The sequence below is a fragment of the Capra hircus genome, chromosome 18 (assembly GCF_001704415.2).
Source record: "Capra hircus breed San Clemente chromosome 18, ASM170441v1, whole genome shotgun sequence".
NCBI classification, from domain to species: Eukaryota; Metazoa; Chordata; class Mammalia; order Artiodactyla; family Bovidae; genus Capra; species Capra hircus.
In genome coordinates this window covers 65,491,454-65,508,741 of record NC_030825.1, presented here as the reverse complement: position 1 = coordinate 65,508,741, position 17,288 = coordinate 65,491,454, and the positions used below count along the sequence as shown (strand labels likewise).

The 17,288-nt window shown below is 54.0% G+C and overlaps 1 protein-coding gene across 2 annotated transcripts; it reads left to right on the top strand.

The window, feature by feature from the left end:
* Nucleotides 2,064-10,990, top strand: LOC102189516. Of its 2 annotated transcripts, XM_018063490.1 has the most exons (8): nt 2,064-2,230; nt 4,510-4,599; nt 5,180-5,274; nt 6,510-6,657; nt 8,864-8,953; nt 9,433-9,524; nt 10,254-10,330; nt 10,648-10,984. In XM_018063490.1, the coding sequence occupies exons 2-8, from the start codon at nt 4,530-4,532 to the stop codon at nt 10,871-10,873; spliced, it is 798 nt and encodes a 265-aa protein (XP_017918979.1). In that variant the 5' UTR covers nt 2,064-2,230; nt 4,510-4,529; the 3' UTR covers nt 10,874-10,984. The 2 variants fall into 2 exon arrangements, with proteins under 2 accessions (XP_017918979.1, XP_017918980.1); XM_018063491.1 differs by lacking the exon at nt 10,254-10,330 and having other exon boundaries at nt 2,065-2,230; nt 10,648-10,990.

The window sequence follows — 17,288 nt, the reverse complement described above, 5'->3', positions numbered from 1 at the left end:
GCCACAGAGAAGCCCACAGGAGTCCTGAGTGTGGGGAAGCTTTTGCAGAGGGCTCACCCCTTACTCATCACGGCAAAACCTACACCTCCGGGAAGTTGTGACCATGCACCGAGGAGGATTAGGGGGTAGGGATACTTCAGGCAGGTCTCCTCCCTGCTGCTCCACCAGAGAGTTCAAGCTGGAAAAGACAGTAAACTTTCTGAGTGTGGAAAAACCCTATAACTGAAACGTACATGAAAACCATGGAGAGCCTCTGTGAATAGAGATTCTGTTCATTCCACCGTCAACATCTTCGGGTAGACCAGAAGTTCTCATGTGGGGTGATACTTCAGCGCCCCCTTCTGGAACTTCCCTGCAACGTTGGCGCTATTTCAGGTTGTCCCAAATCGGTGCCCCGCTACTAGGCTAAGAAGAAGCAAATGGCAACCCACTCCAGTATCCTAGCCTGGAGAATCCCATGGACAGAGGAGTCTGGTGGGCTACAGTCCATGGGGTCGCAAGGAGTCAGAGATGACTGGGCAACTAACACACTAGACCCTCATGGATAGAGACCATTCTAAACATGGAGCAAGGAGCCAGGAAGACCCCCTGCACAAAGGATGTTCAGGTCCCAAATGACAGCGACACTCTGGGGGATGCATCTGAGAAGGAATCAGGTACAATTTTCTGGCTCTTCAACACAGTAACCACCAAGTAACCACACGAAGCTGATCGATGTAAACAAATCAATCTTAAGTAAAATTCAAAACAGAGTTTCTTGGCAGCTCAGGGCAGGATTCAGCAGACAAACATGGCCAGAGGCTACCGCTCTGGACACTGCAGATACACAACATTTCCGTGGTCACTGAAGGGTCTGCATCAGGACTGACTTAGATCCCTTAGGTTATCACACACCGTGGCCCCCAGAAAGTGAGGCTGTGGGCTTGCAGCTAGGAGAAGGTGAAAGAGCACAGTCTCCTGAAAAAATCCTATCAGTGCATCTTGGGGACTCTTGGCTCCTTGCACGGTCCTCTGGGTACTTTGAGTCTCAGAGTGGCCAGTGCCTGGCCCAAAGGGCACCCCCTCTCCTGGGAGAGATTAACCAACTGGTTACAGATAGTGTTAGATAGACCCTAACACTTCGCGGGCACGTTCCGTCTGTCAGGTCCCGTGCTGAGCACTTTCCATAGATGAGCTCATGTAACCTTCACCAGAATCCTATGAAATAGGAACGAAAAGGATCCCCAACTTATAGGGAAGTCACCCAGGCTCACCAGAGCTATTTTTAAAGGCGGTTGTTTCAAATTTTGCACATATATCAAGAGTATATTGCTATTTTTATAGTACACTTTACAGGATTTAAATTTCTATAAAACTATATATATATATATACACACACATAAAACACATATCTGTTCACCTTTCTGTCCAAACTGCACATTTCACAGCAACTTTTTGGTTTATCTACTCCAGGACCTGGCACAAAAAAATTCTTTAGGACAAGGATGGGCAGATTATGACCATCCAGCCCACAGACTGTGAAAATAAGGGCATGTTGACATAACTCCATCCATCCTTAGGACTGTCTAGGATGGGTTCATGCAAAGAGGAGCAGCTGCAACACAGACCTGATAGCTCAGGAGTCTAAAATACCTGCCACACACCCTGGCCAAGAAAGGTGACTGACCCAGAACTGAATAGACACAAACTGCAGTCCACACGGGTGAAGATGTGAGAATGATCAGAAAAAGGAGGGAAACTCTTGAACTTTCCGTGACCGTGATGCCCAACGTTAAAAAGATATTTTGTGTTTGAGTCCAGGACATACATGTGTTTCGACCCGTGCGGCATTTCTTCATACTTTAAGTACAAGTTTAGAACCACTGACTTACTCTTATGACCTGCACAAGGTCATTCTCGTCCCCTTAAGACCTGCCCATCACGACCTCCTATATCGGTTTCTCAAAGCAACGAAGACAAGAGGCCCCTGACCCTCCCCCCTAATAACCAAATTGCCGCGAACCTTCTGACGCCTGTGCTGGTGTCAGAGGCGGTCGAACCACCTGACTCGGCCTTGGGGGCGGGCTTGGGGGTTGCGCGAGTCGCCGAGCGGCTCAGCCTGTACATAAGCGCGCGTTTGTCCACCGCGTCCCCGAGCGTCTCCGGAGCCGGCTCTGCTCAGGCACCAAGGACGCGCGCGGAGCCAGCCCGCCTGCCCTGCCCAGCAGCCCAGACCGAAGCGGGTCCCGAGGTCAGTCCCGCGGCCGCCGCTCCGCGGGGTCTGCGCCCGCAGGGCGGAGGCGCGGCGCGGGGCGGGGGGCGCGGGCGGGGGTCCCCGCGGGGAGGGCGGGGGCGCCCCGGGAGGAGGCGCGGGCGCGGGAGCTGCTGCCTGGGGCTCCCGAGACCCCAGGGCGCGGGCGGTGGGGGCCCTGGAGAAATCCAAGTTTTCCCCTGGAGGCGGTGGAGACCCTCGGATCCCTTCCACCTCGGGGAGACTCCAGGTCTAAAGATTTCACTGGTCACTGGGAGAAGCGAAAACTGAAGGCGACAGAGGAGGCTGGGGTGTCCGGAGGCAGGGATGGCGGGGACCCCCTCCAGGGCAGGCGGCGGGGAGCCCGGGTCCTGGTCCCCAGGTTTTGCGGGCGGGAGGGGCGGACCCGCGACTTCGCAGTTTGCTGGAGGAGGCGGGAGGCACACAGGTTTGCTCTGCACACCAGAGAGGGCAGTCGGTCTCGGGCTCAGGTAAGGAGCTGGCCACACGGAAGATGGGAACACGACTCTGGGGGATCCAGAGGGCGGCGTGACGGGTGGGGAGCCGGGGAGACCCTCTGGGTGAGTTTGGGGTTCACTAAGGGCGCAGAGCAAGGGTCACAGATGAGGAGTGCGCGTGGAAAACAGCTTTTGCGCCCCCAGTGGCTCTGTGCGCCTGCGTGGCTGCGGGTGGGGGCTGGGAGCACGTTTGGGGCTCGCGGTTTGGAGGGGCAGCCTCTGGGCGAGGGGCCTGGGCGAGGCTGAGGGTGGGCCTGGGTGTCCCCCAGAGGGCAGGTGTACTGGGGAGGGTGGGGGGTCCTTTCAGCCTGTGGGTCTACCTTTGTGCCTGTCTAGAGGGGGTGCGTGTGTGTTCGTGTGTGTGTGTGAGTGTGTGAGAGCTCAGGGCTGCCTGTGAGGAGTGTGCTCGGCAGTGAGAAGCAGGCCTGCCCACCTGAGTGCGGGGGTCTCTGAATTTCCCTGGACTTGTCGGCAGGTGTGTTTGTGTCGTTAGGCCGTGGTTTCCGCAGTCTGCGTCTGAAAACGTGTGTTTCCAACGATTGCGTGTGTGTGAGTGTGTGTGTATCTGGCCTGCAGTTCCCGCGCTATTTGACGCACCCTGTATTTGCAGGATTATGTGTGAGGGTGGGCGATGGGTCTCATGCCTCCTCAAAAAAGGCTTAGAGGAAGAGGTTTGACTCTAGGTTACCAGATAATGTGTGCTGAGTATGTTTTTAAGCATATTTAATCCTCATGTTTAATCATTTATAGTCTTAATTTTCATGGAGGGGAAAGCTGAAAGCCCAAGAGGTTTAAAAAAAACCCCAGTCAGGGTGTGCCAGGTAAAATGCAGGCTGCCTTCTTAAATTCAAACTTCAGACAGATACTGAATTACCTTTTAGTATAAACGTGTCACAAATATTTCCTGGGAGCCCATCTGTAAAGGTAACTAATAAATTTTAAATAATTTTTTAAATGTAGATATGACCCACGCAGTGTTTAAAGACTACTTAAACTAAACCTTGAGTTGTGTATCTGAAATTCAAACCTCCATTTACTGTGTATTTATTATAACATTGCTGTTGTTCAGTGTGGCCAACTTGATCATTGAGATCCCCAGCTAGTGACTGGCAGGCTGGAATCCCCTAGTTCTCACCCAAGACACACTGGCCCACGTCCTGCCCAGGGTGATGCTGGTGAGAAGGCCCCTCCCTGCAGGGCTGGCCTGGCCCCAGGGCTGCGCTGGGGGGTCTGGGGCCCGGCCCCACCCCTCACCTAAGTCCTGAGGGCGGGACTGAAGCCTCTAGTACCTGGAGGGGCCGAGGACAGGAGGGGAGGGCCTGTCTGCACCCCTTGGGCAGACTGCCTGCTAACCCTGGGACGGAGCTGAAAAACAGCCCTGGGACTGCTCCACAAGTGCACTTGCTGAGCGCCTGCTGTATGCCAGACTCCAGAGGCCCTTTCTGTACTAGTTTACTGAGCTGCACACCCAGGATTCTGGCACCTTGTGCCATATTTCTTGTGTTTCTCAAAGGATCATAAACCCACGGACCCTGCCCTTTCCCTTGCCAGACACCATGCCACACACTCTCCCCGAATCAAACACTAGACCTGGAAGCAAGTCTGTGGGGGTGGCATTGCCAACATGTCTGTTTGGCTGCTGGGGACCTGAGGACTTGGGGAGGGGATGGAGCTGCCTGAGTCCACCCGAGCTCTGAGAGCCACACCCGGGCTGCCAGGCTCCACTGTGCAGGCACTAACTGCTCTGTGCCCTGTCTGCAGGGAGCACCTGTGGAGTCACCATGCTGCCTCTGAGCACCATTGAGGCCCAGGAGCCCGAGGAGGTGCAGACCAAGCCGCCGAAGAAAGGAGGTGAGACCGGAAAACTGTGGGCAGGCGGGAGTGGGGAGGTCTCCAGGCGATGGGGAAGCATGGACCCCTCACCAAAGGTCTCCACTGGCTCTTCCGGGCAGGGACCGCCAGGATGCGGCCTCCCTGACATCACCTCCCGTCAGCAGGTCACAGCCCTGCTCAGAGCCAGCAGGGAGCTCCTGGGAGCTGAGCCCGTTTGGGCCCCTTTTTGTGCCCCGGACACCCTGATTTCTTACCCTAGCCCCTGCCCTCCCTGACACTTCCTGTCTGTTCCCTGGGGGCCTTTGGGATACAGTTGAATGCAGGTCTCCCTCACTGCTGGGCGACCTCCAACAAATGTCTCTACCTCTCTGTACCTTGGTTCGCTCATCTCTAAAGTGGGTTAGTGATAAATCCCATCTCAGAGAGTTATTATGAAGAACCACATAAACGAATGCGTGTACAATACTTAAAAGCACGTTTTGAACACACGCCACACGTATTAGCTTCTGTTACTGGTTTCATGACGAAGACTATTATTACCGAGCTTCTCAAGCCTCAGAGGATCGGATGGTCTTGTGACTCTTTCCTCCTCCCTCAGGCTTCTTTTCTAAGAAGAAGCCTGATGTTCTGCCGAAGAAGTCCAAGAGAATGAAGGGAACGGTGTCCTTCAGAGTCCTGCCGTTCTGCCCCGTGGTAAGCCTGCCTGCTCCCTCCCTTCTCACTGGAGGCCCCTGGGCTGAGCGATCACGCGGATTGGCCACCCTCTCTACCCACCAGAGACCCTTGGGTGCCCAGGCACCGCTTGCCCCTTCCTCGTCCCGGATGTGGCCCCAGCCTGTGGGGCGGGATGGTTTTCCTTGAGGATGCTGCCCTCTTTCCTGCCTCCTCCTTGCTAATTCCGACTTCTGCTCCAACGTCACCTCCTCCATGAGGCCTCCCTTGCTCCCTTTCACCCCGTTTCTCTCCAGCCCCTTGCCTTCCTGAATTTTCTTCAGAGTGATTATTGACAGCATACCTTGTATCTATGTTTTAACCATCTCTCTCCCCTACTAGAGTAGTTTTGTGGGGTCAAGAGCCTCTTCTGTTGTTCAATGACATATCTCCTCTGCCTAGGACAGATGTAACCAGCTCCAGGCACGCGTACTCTCGGGCTGATTAAATGAGAGAATAAGTCAGGGAACGGTCCCTCCTGCAAAGCCAGCTGTGGCCTTGTCCACCTGGCTGCCAGTCCTGCTTCTACAACACCCTTGTCCTTCCGGCAGAAGCAGGCACAAAAGTGTCCCTAGGTCAATGGTGGGCAGACTACGGTCATTCAGCCCATAGCTTGTTTGTGTGAATAAGGGCTTCTTGGCACATCCACCCCCAACCTTAGGTAGAGTCGGGGCTGTTTTCACGTAAAATCCAGTAGCTGAGACGCAGACTGGATGATCCAGAACGGCTGTACAATTTGCCATGACGCTTTCCACCGCAGTGGTGAATGACGGTGCTTCGAACAGATGCAGGCTGACATCAGCTCAGGTGAAGGTGTGAGAATGCTTAGAAAAAGGAGGGAAACTCTTAGACTCCTGTTGACTCTGATGCGCAGGGTGAAAGATCCTTGCAGTTTGGGTCCAGCACACATGAGACATACATGTTTCTACGTGTGGGGCGTGTGTTTCTTCGTATCTGAGTAAGAAGTTTAAGAACCACTGCTTACCTTCCTACCTGCACAACTGATTTTCCTCCACCTAAAGGCCGCCCGAGGCCACCCTCTGTTATCAGTTTCTCTAAGCGGTGAGGAGGAGGCGGCCCGGGACCCTCCCCCAATAATAAAAGTGAAGCGAGCACCCCGGTGCTGGCGGCGGGCACGCTGCTAACCACCCGCTTGTGTTGGGCGTCGTGAGTAATGCGGCGCCGCTCAGCGCTCTTCATTTCTGCGAGTTCACCAGGAGGTGCCCTGGACTTCGGAGCCAGCCCTGCCCGGGCCCCCAGGACAAGCGGTGAGCAAGCCGGCGCGCTCCAGCCCAGACATCGAGACCGAGCCCAGGGCCGGACGTCGCTCCCGCGGCCGCAGCTCCGAAGGGTCGGGCCGTGAAGGTTGGAGCAGCTCGGGGCGGGGGCGGCGGGAGGGCGGAGGGGGATCTCCGCAGGGAGGGCGGGGTCGCCCGGGGTGGGGGATCCCCGAGGGCGGCGGGCGGCCTCGGACCCTTCCGAGCCGCGCGGGGACTCCGGGCCCCAGGATTTCTGGGGCCACTGGGGGGAGCGAATCCTGGAGGGGACAGAGGAGTGAGTGCCCCCCGGAGTGGGGCATCCGGAGGCGAGGATGGCGGGGACCCCGTCCAGGACAGACCTGGGGGTGCCGGGTCCTGGTCTCCAGGTTTTGGGGGCGGGAGGGGCGGACCCGGGGACTTTGCGGTTTGATGGGGGAGGCGGAGGTCCCGGGGCTGCTCCCAACCTGGGAAGCCAGAGGCGGGTGTCAGGGGTCAGCTAGCGAGTGCGGAATGAAACAGGATAACAACTTTGTGGGGAGTCCAGAGGGCAGTTTGAAGGAGGCAGGAGGCCCTGTGGATGTGTTTGGGGGTTCACGGAGGACGCATAAGTTCGCAGACGAGGAGTGCGCGTGGAAAACAGCTTTTGCGCCCCCAGTGGCTCTGTGCGCCTGCGTGGCTGCGGGTGGGGGCTGGGAGCACGTTTGGGGCTCGCGGTTTTCAGGGGCAGCCTCTGGGCGAGGGGCCCCGGGCGAGGCTGCGGGTGGGCCTGGGAGTCCGCCAGAGGGAGTTCCCCCAAACTGATGCGTCTTTTCTTTGCGGGATTATATGTGAGGGTCTCTGATTGCATCTTGTTTCTTTGAAATGTTTAAAGACGGTTTAAAGAAGGCAGAGGTGTTGATTTTGTTTCCAGATAATGTGTTTTGAATATGTGTCAATTTAACCATATTTAAGCTTCATGTTTAATAATTAATTTTACTCATTTTTTCTGGAAGGGAGAGTTGACATAACACGAGTTAATAACCCCTGAATCAGAGCTTATCAGGTAAAACTCAGGATCAGTTTAGTTCAGCCGCTCAGTCGTGGCGGCCTCTTTGCGACCCCAGGGACTGCAGTGCACCAGGCCTCCCTCTTCATCACCAACTCCTGGAGCTTGCTCAAAACTCATGTCCATCCAGTGGGTGATGCCATCCAACCATCTCATCCTCTGTCATCTCCTTCCTCTTCTGCTTTCAGTCTTTCCTAGCATCAGGGTCTTTTCTAATGAGTCAGTTCTTCTCATCAGGTGGCCAAATATTGGAGCTTCAGCTTCAGCATCAATCCTTCCAATGAATATTCAGGATTGATTTCCTTTAGGATTGATTGGTTTGATCTCCTTGCCATCCAAAATGTAGGAGGGTTACTTACATTTGAATTTCAGACAAATAATGAATTACCTTTGGACATAAGTATGTCCCAAGTATTTCCAGGGATATATACATAAACGTAGGTCAGTATATTAAATAAATGATTTTTAGGTAGATACCACGCAGTGTTTGGCACTTGCTATTGTACAGCATGATCTGTGTATATGAAATTCACACCTCAGTGTGTATTTGTTCTAATGTAGTTGTTAAATCTGGCGAACTTGATCCTTGAGATCCCCAGTTAGTGACTAGCAGGCTGGAATTCCCCCAAGTCCATGCCCCAGACACACGGCCCAAGTCCTGCCCAGGGTGATGCTGGGGCAGAGGTGGGGTCCCCACACTGAGCCTGGGCCGAGCCCCCTCCCTGCAGGGCTGGCCCAGCCCCAGGGCTGTGCTGGGGGGTCTGGGGCCCGGTGCCTCCCCTCACCATGGTCCTGAGGGCGGGACTGAAGCCTCCTGTACCTGGAAGGGCAAGGACAGGAGCAGAGGGCCTGTCTGAACCCATTGGGCAGGCTGCCTGGTAGCCCTGGGATGGAGCGGAAAGACAGCCCTGGGACTGCTCCATGAGTGCACTTACTGAATGCCTGCTGTATGCCAGACTCCAGAGGCTCTTTTGATACCCAGTTAGCTGAGCTGCAGCTTCCTGGTCCCAGCACTTCGTGTCACGGTTGTTCTAGTTTTAAAGGGGGGTGAGCCCCAGGTACCACGAGCCCTGCCCTTGTCCTTGCCGGGCGCCATGACAACTGCTGTCCCGAGGAAACCAGCAGGAGGCATTGGCAGCACGTGCCCTTGGATGCTGGGGACCTGGAGATGCGGGAGCTGTCTGAGTCCACCCGAGCTCTGAGAGCCACACCCGGGGCCCCCCGGCCCCACCACCCAGGGACTAACTGCTCTGTCTCCTGTCTCTAGGGAGGGCCTGCCGCGTCATGATGCTGCCTCTGAGCACCATCGAGGACAAGGAAACCGAGGAGGTGCAGACCAAGCCTCCGGAGAAAGGAGGTGAGACCCACGTGGGGCGGAAAGTGTAGGCAGGTGGGAGTGGGAGGGTCTAGGGCAAGTGATGAGGAGGGGTGACCCTGGAGACTGGCCCAGTCCCACCCAGGTATCTCCTGGGGGCTCCTCCTGGGGAGGGGGCCCTGAGGACACACAGGATGGAAGTCACTGACATCACCTCATGTCAGTGTGGCTGTCACTGCTCTGCTCAGAGTCTGCAGCCTGCAGCAGGCGCCTCACCTCCCTGCCTCAGTTTCCTCATCTCTAAAGTGGGACAATGATAGTATCCGCCTCAGAGGGACGGATAACTGTTATGAACAGTCAGTTAAGCTAATACATGTAAAATACGTGAGTGCCTGGACATGGCAAGTACTCAGCATGCGTTAGTTTTTGTCACTGGTTTCATGATGAAGATACCGTTACTGAGTTTCTCATGCCTCGGCAGGCAAGATGGTCTCACACCTCTTTCCTCCCCCTCCACGCAGCCCTGCTTTCTGAGAACCCTGATAAGCCTAAGAAGAAGCCCAGAGGAATGAAGGGAAGACTGTCCTTCAAAGTCCTGCCGTTCTGTCCCATAGTAAGCCTGCTTGTTTCCTCTCTTTGACCTGAGATCCCCTAGGTTATGAGAGGTCAGACACATCTACCACTTTCTCTGTGCAGCAGAGACCCTTGGGTGGCTGGGTGCCCCTTGTCCATCCCCCCACCCACCCCAGGATATGGCCACTGTCCTCTGGGGGGTGTTGCCCTCTTTCCTGCCTGCCTTCTGTTTCCTAAATTCCAATCTCAGCTCCATTGCCACCTCTTCCGCAAAGCCTCCCTTGCTCACTTTTGCACCATTTCTCTCTAACCCCCTGCCATGCTGAATCTTCATCAGATAATTATTGCTACCTAAGAACATACCTTGAATCTGTGTGTTCATCATCTGTCTCCCCTCCTAGAGAAGCTGTTGTTCAGTGACGTATCCCCTGTCTAGATCAGATGTAACCGGTGTCAGCCACTCTATACACTCGGGCTGATTAAATGAAGGAATGAATTAGGGACCGCTCCTTCCTGCGGAGGCAAGCATGGCCTTGTCCACCTGGCTACCAGTCCTCCTTCTCCTACTAACCCCCTTGACTTTTCTGGGGGGCGCCCCTGTCCCCATGCACTTTGCATGGATTTGATCCCATCCTCAGACCAGCTCCAGGTACGCCCCTGACCAATCAGAGCCAGCAGTGCCAAGGTTCCTGGTGATTGGGCCTGAGCTAGGCACGTGACTCACCTTTGGCCAATGAGGCGTCTGCTCTGTCTCTGGGCTTCTTAACAGGCAGGAGGGGAGGCTGGAGGGACCGTGGTGAGAACCAGGAGGCCCGTGGGGAGAGGTCAGGGGAAGCCCTGGGTCAGGTAGGTGCCTGCAAGAATGTCTTACCTACTAATGCCACTAGTACTACTCTTAAAGAAGTTCTTCTTAGGAATTAATGTGAGAACCCAAGATTTTATAAAAACAGTACAAAGATTATCAACATTCACCGAGGTGTTGCCGCATATTCTATTTGCATGTTTTTTATATATATTTAGATATAATATTGATGGTACTCAAGATTCTGCAAAGCACAGGATTCCCCCCTCCCCCACACTCTGCAAGGAATGACATGACCCCAAAATGTCACTAGTGTGACGCTGACATTCCCCTCTTGCTTCTCTGTTCGCTTTCCTTCCAGCCGAGTGTCTGCTTCAGCTATTACCTGGAGCCGGATGACGCTGAGCCCGAGCCCGAGCCCGAGCCCGAGCCCGAGCCCGAGCCCGAGCCCCAGGTGGCTCCTGACGCTTCGAAATCGGACCCGAATTGCAGCTTCGTCCCTCTGCCTGTGCTGGAGTTCCGCGAGGTCAAGGTGTGCGAGTGCCCCCTGTGCTGCCTCAGCTTCGTCACTGCTTCCTAAACCCTGAGGGCCCTCCGCTTCCCGCTCCTGACCGCGCGAGCCCGAATCATGCATGCTGGGCTACCATGATGTAGAATCCCCCAATATAGCGGCTTCAATAAACCCAACTTGCAATCTCTCTCAAGGCTGTGGTCTGTGTGTGAAACCCCCAGGGCTGGGGCACTGCAGCTCCATGGAGTTGGGCGGCCAGGGTCCTTTGACCTCGGTGCTCTGTGCCACGTGGCTGGAGAGGGCTCACCCCCACACCCAGTCCACATTCTGGTTCGGGGCAGTTCGGGGAATGAGGAGAGGGGAAGACACGCTTCAGTCCTTCAAAGGGCGACTCCTACAGGAAGCCCAGATCACTTTTCCTCACGGCTCATTGGCCAGAGACGGTCACGTGGTGAGATCTAGTTGCAAGGGATGCCGGGAACTGTAGTCCTTAGCCGGGCAATCCTGAGTCATCCAATAGCTTCTATCACTGTAGCAAAGAAGAATGGAGAATGTGTTCACCTCTGACTGGGTGTGTTATGTTAATTTATCCCCAGCACATGTTGTGATGAACACCCAAGTGAATAAGTTTATTCTTCAATTCTGTATCTCTCCTCCATCGACCAGAATCCCCTCCCTTTTTACGCAGATAATTAGAAGGAGGAACGTTTCTTGAGCGTTGACCATGCGGTAGGCAGCAAGCCAGTGCCTTTACGCATTTTGATTCCCTTAATGCTCACGACCATGTGGCCAATTCTGTTATTCTGTCTCTTTCTGAGAGAAGAGAACAGAGGCACAGAGTTTCTGTCACTAGCTTCATGTCACACAGATCATAAGGAGCCAAGCCAGGATTCAAATCCAGGGAGGCTGTGCCAACAGGACTTAGCAGCTAAAGAACAACAATCCTTTGTATCAGACTCCTTCGGTGGCAAGCAACAAAAACCCTGACTCCAGCCAGGCCTTTGCACTGGCTGTTTACTCCCCCTGTAGTGTGCTTCCCCCAGGGTTTTCCTGTTGTTGACTCATTCAGCATCTTTTCCAGTTCCTCCTTCTATGCAGGTATTGGTGACTTTATAGCTTATGAGATATTTATGACAGTTCTTTGGTGCTGGCTGGTTTTGATTATCACCAGTTTCCAGCCCTCTGTTACTTGGGAAAGCACCCACTCATTTCTGAGAAGTAAAATGATCACCCATGAGCTTCAGCACCTCAACAATTTAGAAGACTATAGAGCGAGTTTTCTCTTTAAGATAATACATGCATTTCACAAGAATCCCAAGTCGTAACAAGGTGTATTCATTAAAACAAAAAAAAGTCTCTCTCTCTTTCTCTACCTTCTATTTTTGAAGTTTTAATTTTGCTGATATTTATAATCTATTCAGCTTGAGAAATTTCTTTCAAAAGTTTTGTTTTCAAAAGCCAGATTCCAGGGGTACAAGCACATATCCCTCAGACTGACTAAAGGAAAAACATGAGGGTTGGTGAGGCAGTGAAACCCCTGGCACTCTCGCACATTGTGGAAGTGTAGACTGGTGCTGCTCTTTAGAAGAGAAAGCTGGTGTCTGGCATAACTGCATACATGCATGTCCAACCCCAACAGCCCCGTTCTTACATATATTCCCGATAGAAATGCGTGTTAAGCTAACAGCGGGTGTGTACAAAAATGTTTCATGGTACCTCCTACGCTGTTGGTGGGAATATAAACTGGTGCAGCCACTCTAGAGAACAGTGTGGAGGTTCCTTAAAAACTAAAAATAAAGCTATCCTATGATCCAGCAATCCCACTCCCAGACATATATCTGAAGAAAACGCTACATGCACCCCTATGTTCAGAGCAGCACTGTTTACAATAGCCAAGACATGGAAGCAACCGAAGTGTCCATCAGCAGATGAATGGATGAAGAAGACGTGGTGCATATACGCAACGGAATATTACTCAGCCCTCAAAAAGAATGAAATTATGCCATTTGCAGCAACATGGATGGACCTAGAGATGATCCCACTGAGTGAAGCCAGAGAAAGGCAAATACCTGATGATATAATGTATAGATGGAATCTCACACAAATGAACTTAGGAAACAGAAACAGACTCACAGACATAGAAAACAAACTTATAATTACCAAAAGGGAGAGGGGCTGGGGAAAGGATAAATTAAGCATTTTGGATTAGGAGCTACAAACTGCTATATACAAAAATACATACGGTCCTGCTGCATAGCCCAGGGAGCTCTATCTAATATCCTGTAATGAAAAACAATCTGAAAAATCATATATATTTCTGTCCTAATCACTTTGTTGTGCACTAGAAACTAATACATCATAAATCCACTATACGTCTATTAAACAAAAACAAAAATTAACTCACATATATATGTGCTGTTGCTTCAGTAGTGTCTGCTCTTTGAGACCCTATGGACTGCAGCCTGCCAGTATATATAGGCTTATAGGCTTCCCTCGTGTCTCAGACAGTAAAGAATCTGCCTGCAAAAATACAGGTTAACTCACGTATGTATCGGTTCAGTTCAGTTCAGTCACGTCCGACTCTTCGTGACCCTATGGACTGCAGCACGCCAGGCCTCCCAGTCCACCACTAACCCCCAGAGTTTACTCAAACTCATGTCCATCAAGCCGGTGATGCCATCCAACCATCTCATCCTCTGTCGTCCCCTTCTCCTCTCGCCTTCAATCTTTCCCGGCATCAGAGTCTTTTCAAATGAGTCAGTTCTTCAGATCAGGTGGCCAAAGGACTGGAGTTTCAGCTTCAGAATCAGTGTTTCCAATGAATCATATATATATACATGCTGCTGCTGCTGCTGCTGCTGACTCTGTGCGACCCCATAGACGGCAGCCCACCAGGCTCCCCCGTCCCTGGGATTCTCCAGGCAAGAACACTGGAGTGGGTTGCCATTTCCTTCTCCAATGCATGAAAGTGAAAAGTGAAAGGGAAGTCACTCAGTCTTGTCCGCCTCCCAGCAACCCCATGGGCTGCAGCCCACCAGGCTCCTCCATCTATGGGATTTTCCGGGCAAGAGCACTGGAGTGGGGTGCCATTGCCTTCTCCGATACATACACATATATGTATGTACATATAAACTTTACATATATACGTGCATACATATGTATAAAGAATATTCATAACAGGTCCATTCATAACAGTCCCAAAGTGCCAGCTACCCAAATGCCTACATCATTTCTCATCTTTTGTGCTGGGAGTCCGTTTGATTAAGGTCTGACCAGAGACCACCCTTAAGGGTAAGGACCATCCTTAACAGACAGGCCAGGCAGGGTGTGTTTCGACAAGTGTGCCCATCCCAAGAGCCTCTCAGTTGCCACCATCTTGGGGGTTTGAGAGTAGGCCATTGTGAGCAGCAGTGAGTGTGTGGGTGTTTGGGGGAGGGGTCACCGTGTGCCTGGGGGTCACTGTGTATCTGAAGATTGTGCAGGGCAGGCCCTCAGACACCAGTGCCACCCCCGCCCAGGGCATCCAGGCCCTTGTGTCTCTGCGGCTTGGCAGTATAACACGGTTCTTCCCTGTGAACCGCACCTGCCGTCTCCTGGAAGACCTGGGCCCGGGTGGGACCAGGTGGGGAAAGGGCGCTGGGGGGTCGGGGGAGAAGGTGGAACCACCGCCAGGGAAACAGTGATGCCGGAAGGCTGGCTTACACAGAGGGTGTGAGGCCAGAATTTCCAGTCCTCCACCCCTGATAACAACAAATTTGTTTCAGGCACTGTTTTAACCGCTTGATCTGAGTACCCGTGCGGACCGGGAGGGTGCGGGGGTCGTGAGCCGCTCCTTCCGCGCTTCTGTCCTGGTGGTCCCCAGGCACGTTTTTAGGACCCAGCCCCGCGCGGGATGCCAGGACCAGCACTGCGCCAACCCCCCCCCCCTCCCCGACTCCGTGCCCCTGGGCACCGGCGCCAGGTCACAGGCGGGTTGGGGGGGCGGGGGGCAGTCCCCCGCTGCAGCTCTGAAGGGTGGGGCGCAGTGCCCACGGCTGGGGGCCGGAGGGGGCCGGGGCTGCAGGGGGTGGCGCTGCAGGCGCAGAGGGAAGGCGAGGGGGTGCCCTGGGAGCGGGTCTGCGGGTGCGGGGTGGTCTCGAGGGGGCGCTGCCCGGGAGCCTGGGAGGGGCGACCGGCTGGGCGGGCGCGCGGGGTGGTCTCCCGGGAAGGCCCGCGGTTCTCGGCCGGGCCGGGCGCACAGGCGGCCTGGGCTCCCGCGGAGGCCTGCTGACACCTAGCGGGCCGGCGCCGAGGGGCCCTCGCGGCGGCGTCTTCCCGCCCGCTGGCAGCGCGGGGCTCAGGGCCGGGGGCACAGCATCGGATCTGAGACCCCTCCCCCGGAGAGCCGGTGGCGGGAGAGGTCTTGTGACCCTCACCCCCTAAGAACAATAAAATTGTCGTTTAGTCGCTCAGTCGTGTCCCACTCTGTGCGACCCTGTGGACTGTAGCCCGCCAGGCTCTTCTGTCCGTGGGATTCTCCAGGCAAGAATACTGGAGCTGGTTGCCACACCCGCCTCCAGGAAATCTTCCCCACCCGGGGATCGAACCCGCGTCTCCTGAATTAGCGAGCATGTTCTTTACCCCAGTGCCACAGGCGAAGCCTGAGTGACACGTACTCAGAATTTTTCACTTTTGCAAGTATGTATAAAAGAAGCAGAGGCTGCTCTGACATGCCCCCGAGGGGTTGCAGGGGGGGTGGGGGGAGGTGCGGGTGTGTGTGCAGCTCCCCGCTGTTTCTGTTCCCAAGCCGGGAGAGGGCAGGAAAGGGATTGAAGGGGAAGGAACTGAGGCTGGTTTCTAACTCCTGCTGGAGATTTTCCAGTTGCAGTCACCCAAAGCGAGACCCTGAATCCTTGAGCTGAACCCCCTGAGGGGCAGAGAACAGGGTGGGGGAGGGGAAGGGGTGCTAAGCCTACATCAGGCGCAGCCGCCAAGTGTGTATTTTTAAAATAATAAACGTGAACTTCTGGTTTCAGAAATGCCATCCGCTTCACGTGGTACTCAGGCCAGGGTTTAAAGTCACCTAGAGGCACAGCCTCCTGAGATGAATGTAAAGTCACGACTGGGGAAATCCTCGAGGGCGTTTGGAAATGATGTCGCTCTGCTTTCGGGGGTAATGAGGCGAGAAGGGGAGATGAGCGCCTGGGGGTCACGTGCTGGAAGGTCTCCATCCTGCCGGGCCTGCCCGTCTCCTCTCCCTGAGGCCGGGAAGTGACTCCTTTCACCAGCCCCCTGGGAACCTGTGTTTGCTGTGTTCCCGTGAGGGAAAAATGAACCCGTGTTTGCCACCTTTTTGTCAGGTATTAAAATGGCCTTTCTGAGAATGGATTTATGCATCTGTATGACTGAGACCCTTTGCTGTACACCTGAAACTGATACACAGCACAGACCTGCGAAACAGTCTGCAGCCTCCCCAGCCAACGGGAGAGATTCTTTAATGTCTCAGCCACCAGGGAAGCCCATAGGTTAGGTACACAGACTGCAAATTCTGACCCCTCTTTGAGTCACTCATCTCTGGGTGCTTCCGTGTGTCTCACACTCGACAAGACACATGCTAACAAGTCTTTGTTGGTTTTGCTCTCATTTGCCTGCCTTGGCCCAGTTTCTTTCACAGAATTTGGGATTTATATACCTAAACTCCAGTACTGTGGACATCTCATTCGAAGAGTTGACTCATTGGAAAAGACTCTGATGCTGGAAGGGATTGGGGGCAGGAGGAAAAGGGGACGACAGAGGATGAGATGGCTGGATGGCATCACTGACTCGATGGACGTGAGTTTGAGTGAACTCTGGGAGTTGGTGATGGACAGGGAGGCCTGGTGTGCTGCGATTCATGGGGTCGCAAAGAATTGGACACGACTGAGCGACTGAACTGAACTGAACTGAACTGATACCTAACTTGGTGGAGGGTGCACAAGACTGCCCTCTCTTTAGACACCAGACAAGTGTTCTGGGCTTTGCCAGGCTGCCCACACTTCTGATCAATTGGCTACAAATTTGGGATTCCTCAATTCCCTCAAGTTCTGTTATTCACTAGAGGGGCTCGCAGAATTCAGGAAAGCGCCGTGCTCACAATGTGATGTTATATATATGGATATATACATTAATAGGTATTTTTATTCATTTGGCTGTGCCTGGCCTAAGCTGCAGCAGGCAAACTCTTACTTGCAGCATCTAGTTCCCTGACCGGGGATGGAGCCTGGGCCCCCTGCACTGGGAGCGGGGAGGCCCAGCCCAGGGACCACCAGGGAAGTTGCTGCGATGCTCAAATGCAGAGAGGCACTGGGCTTCAGGGTCCTCGGGGCGCTTCCTCTTCCTGCACATCCAGGAGTGTCCCCAGGGAGGCTCATTCAAGCATTGAGGGTCCCGAGTCTTTGATAGTGTCCCATCATGGGGGTCCCGGGTCTTTGATAGTGTCCCATCATGGGGGTCCCGGGTCTTTGATAGTGTCC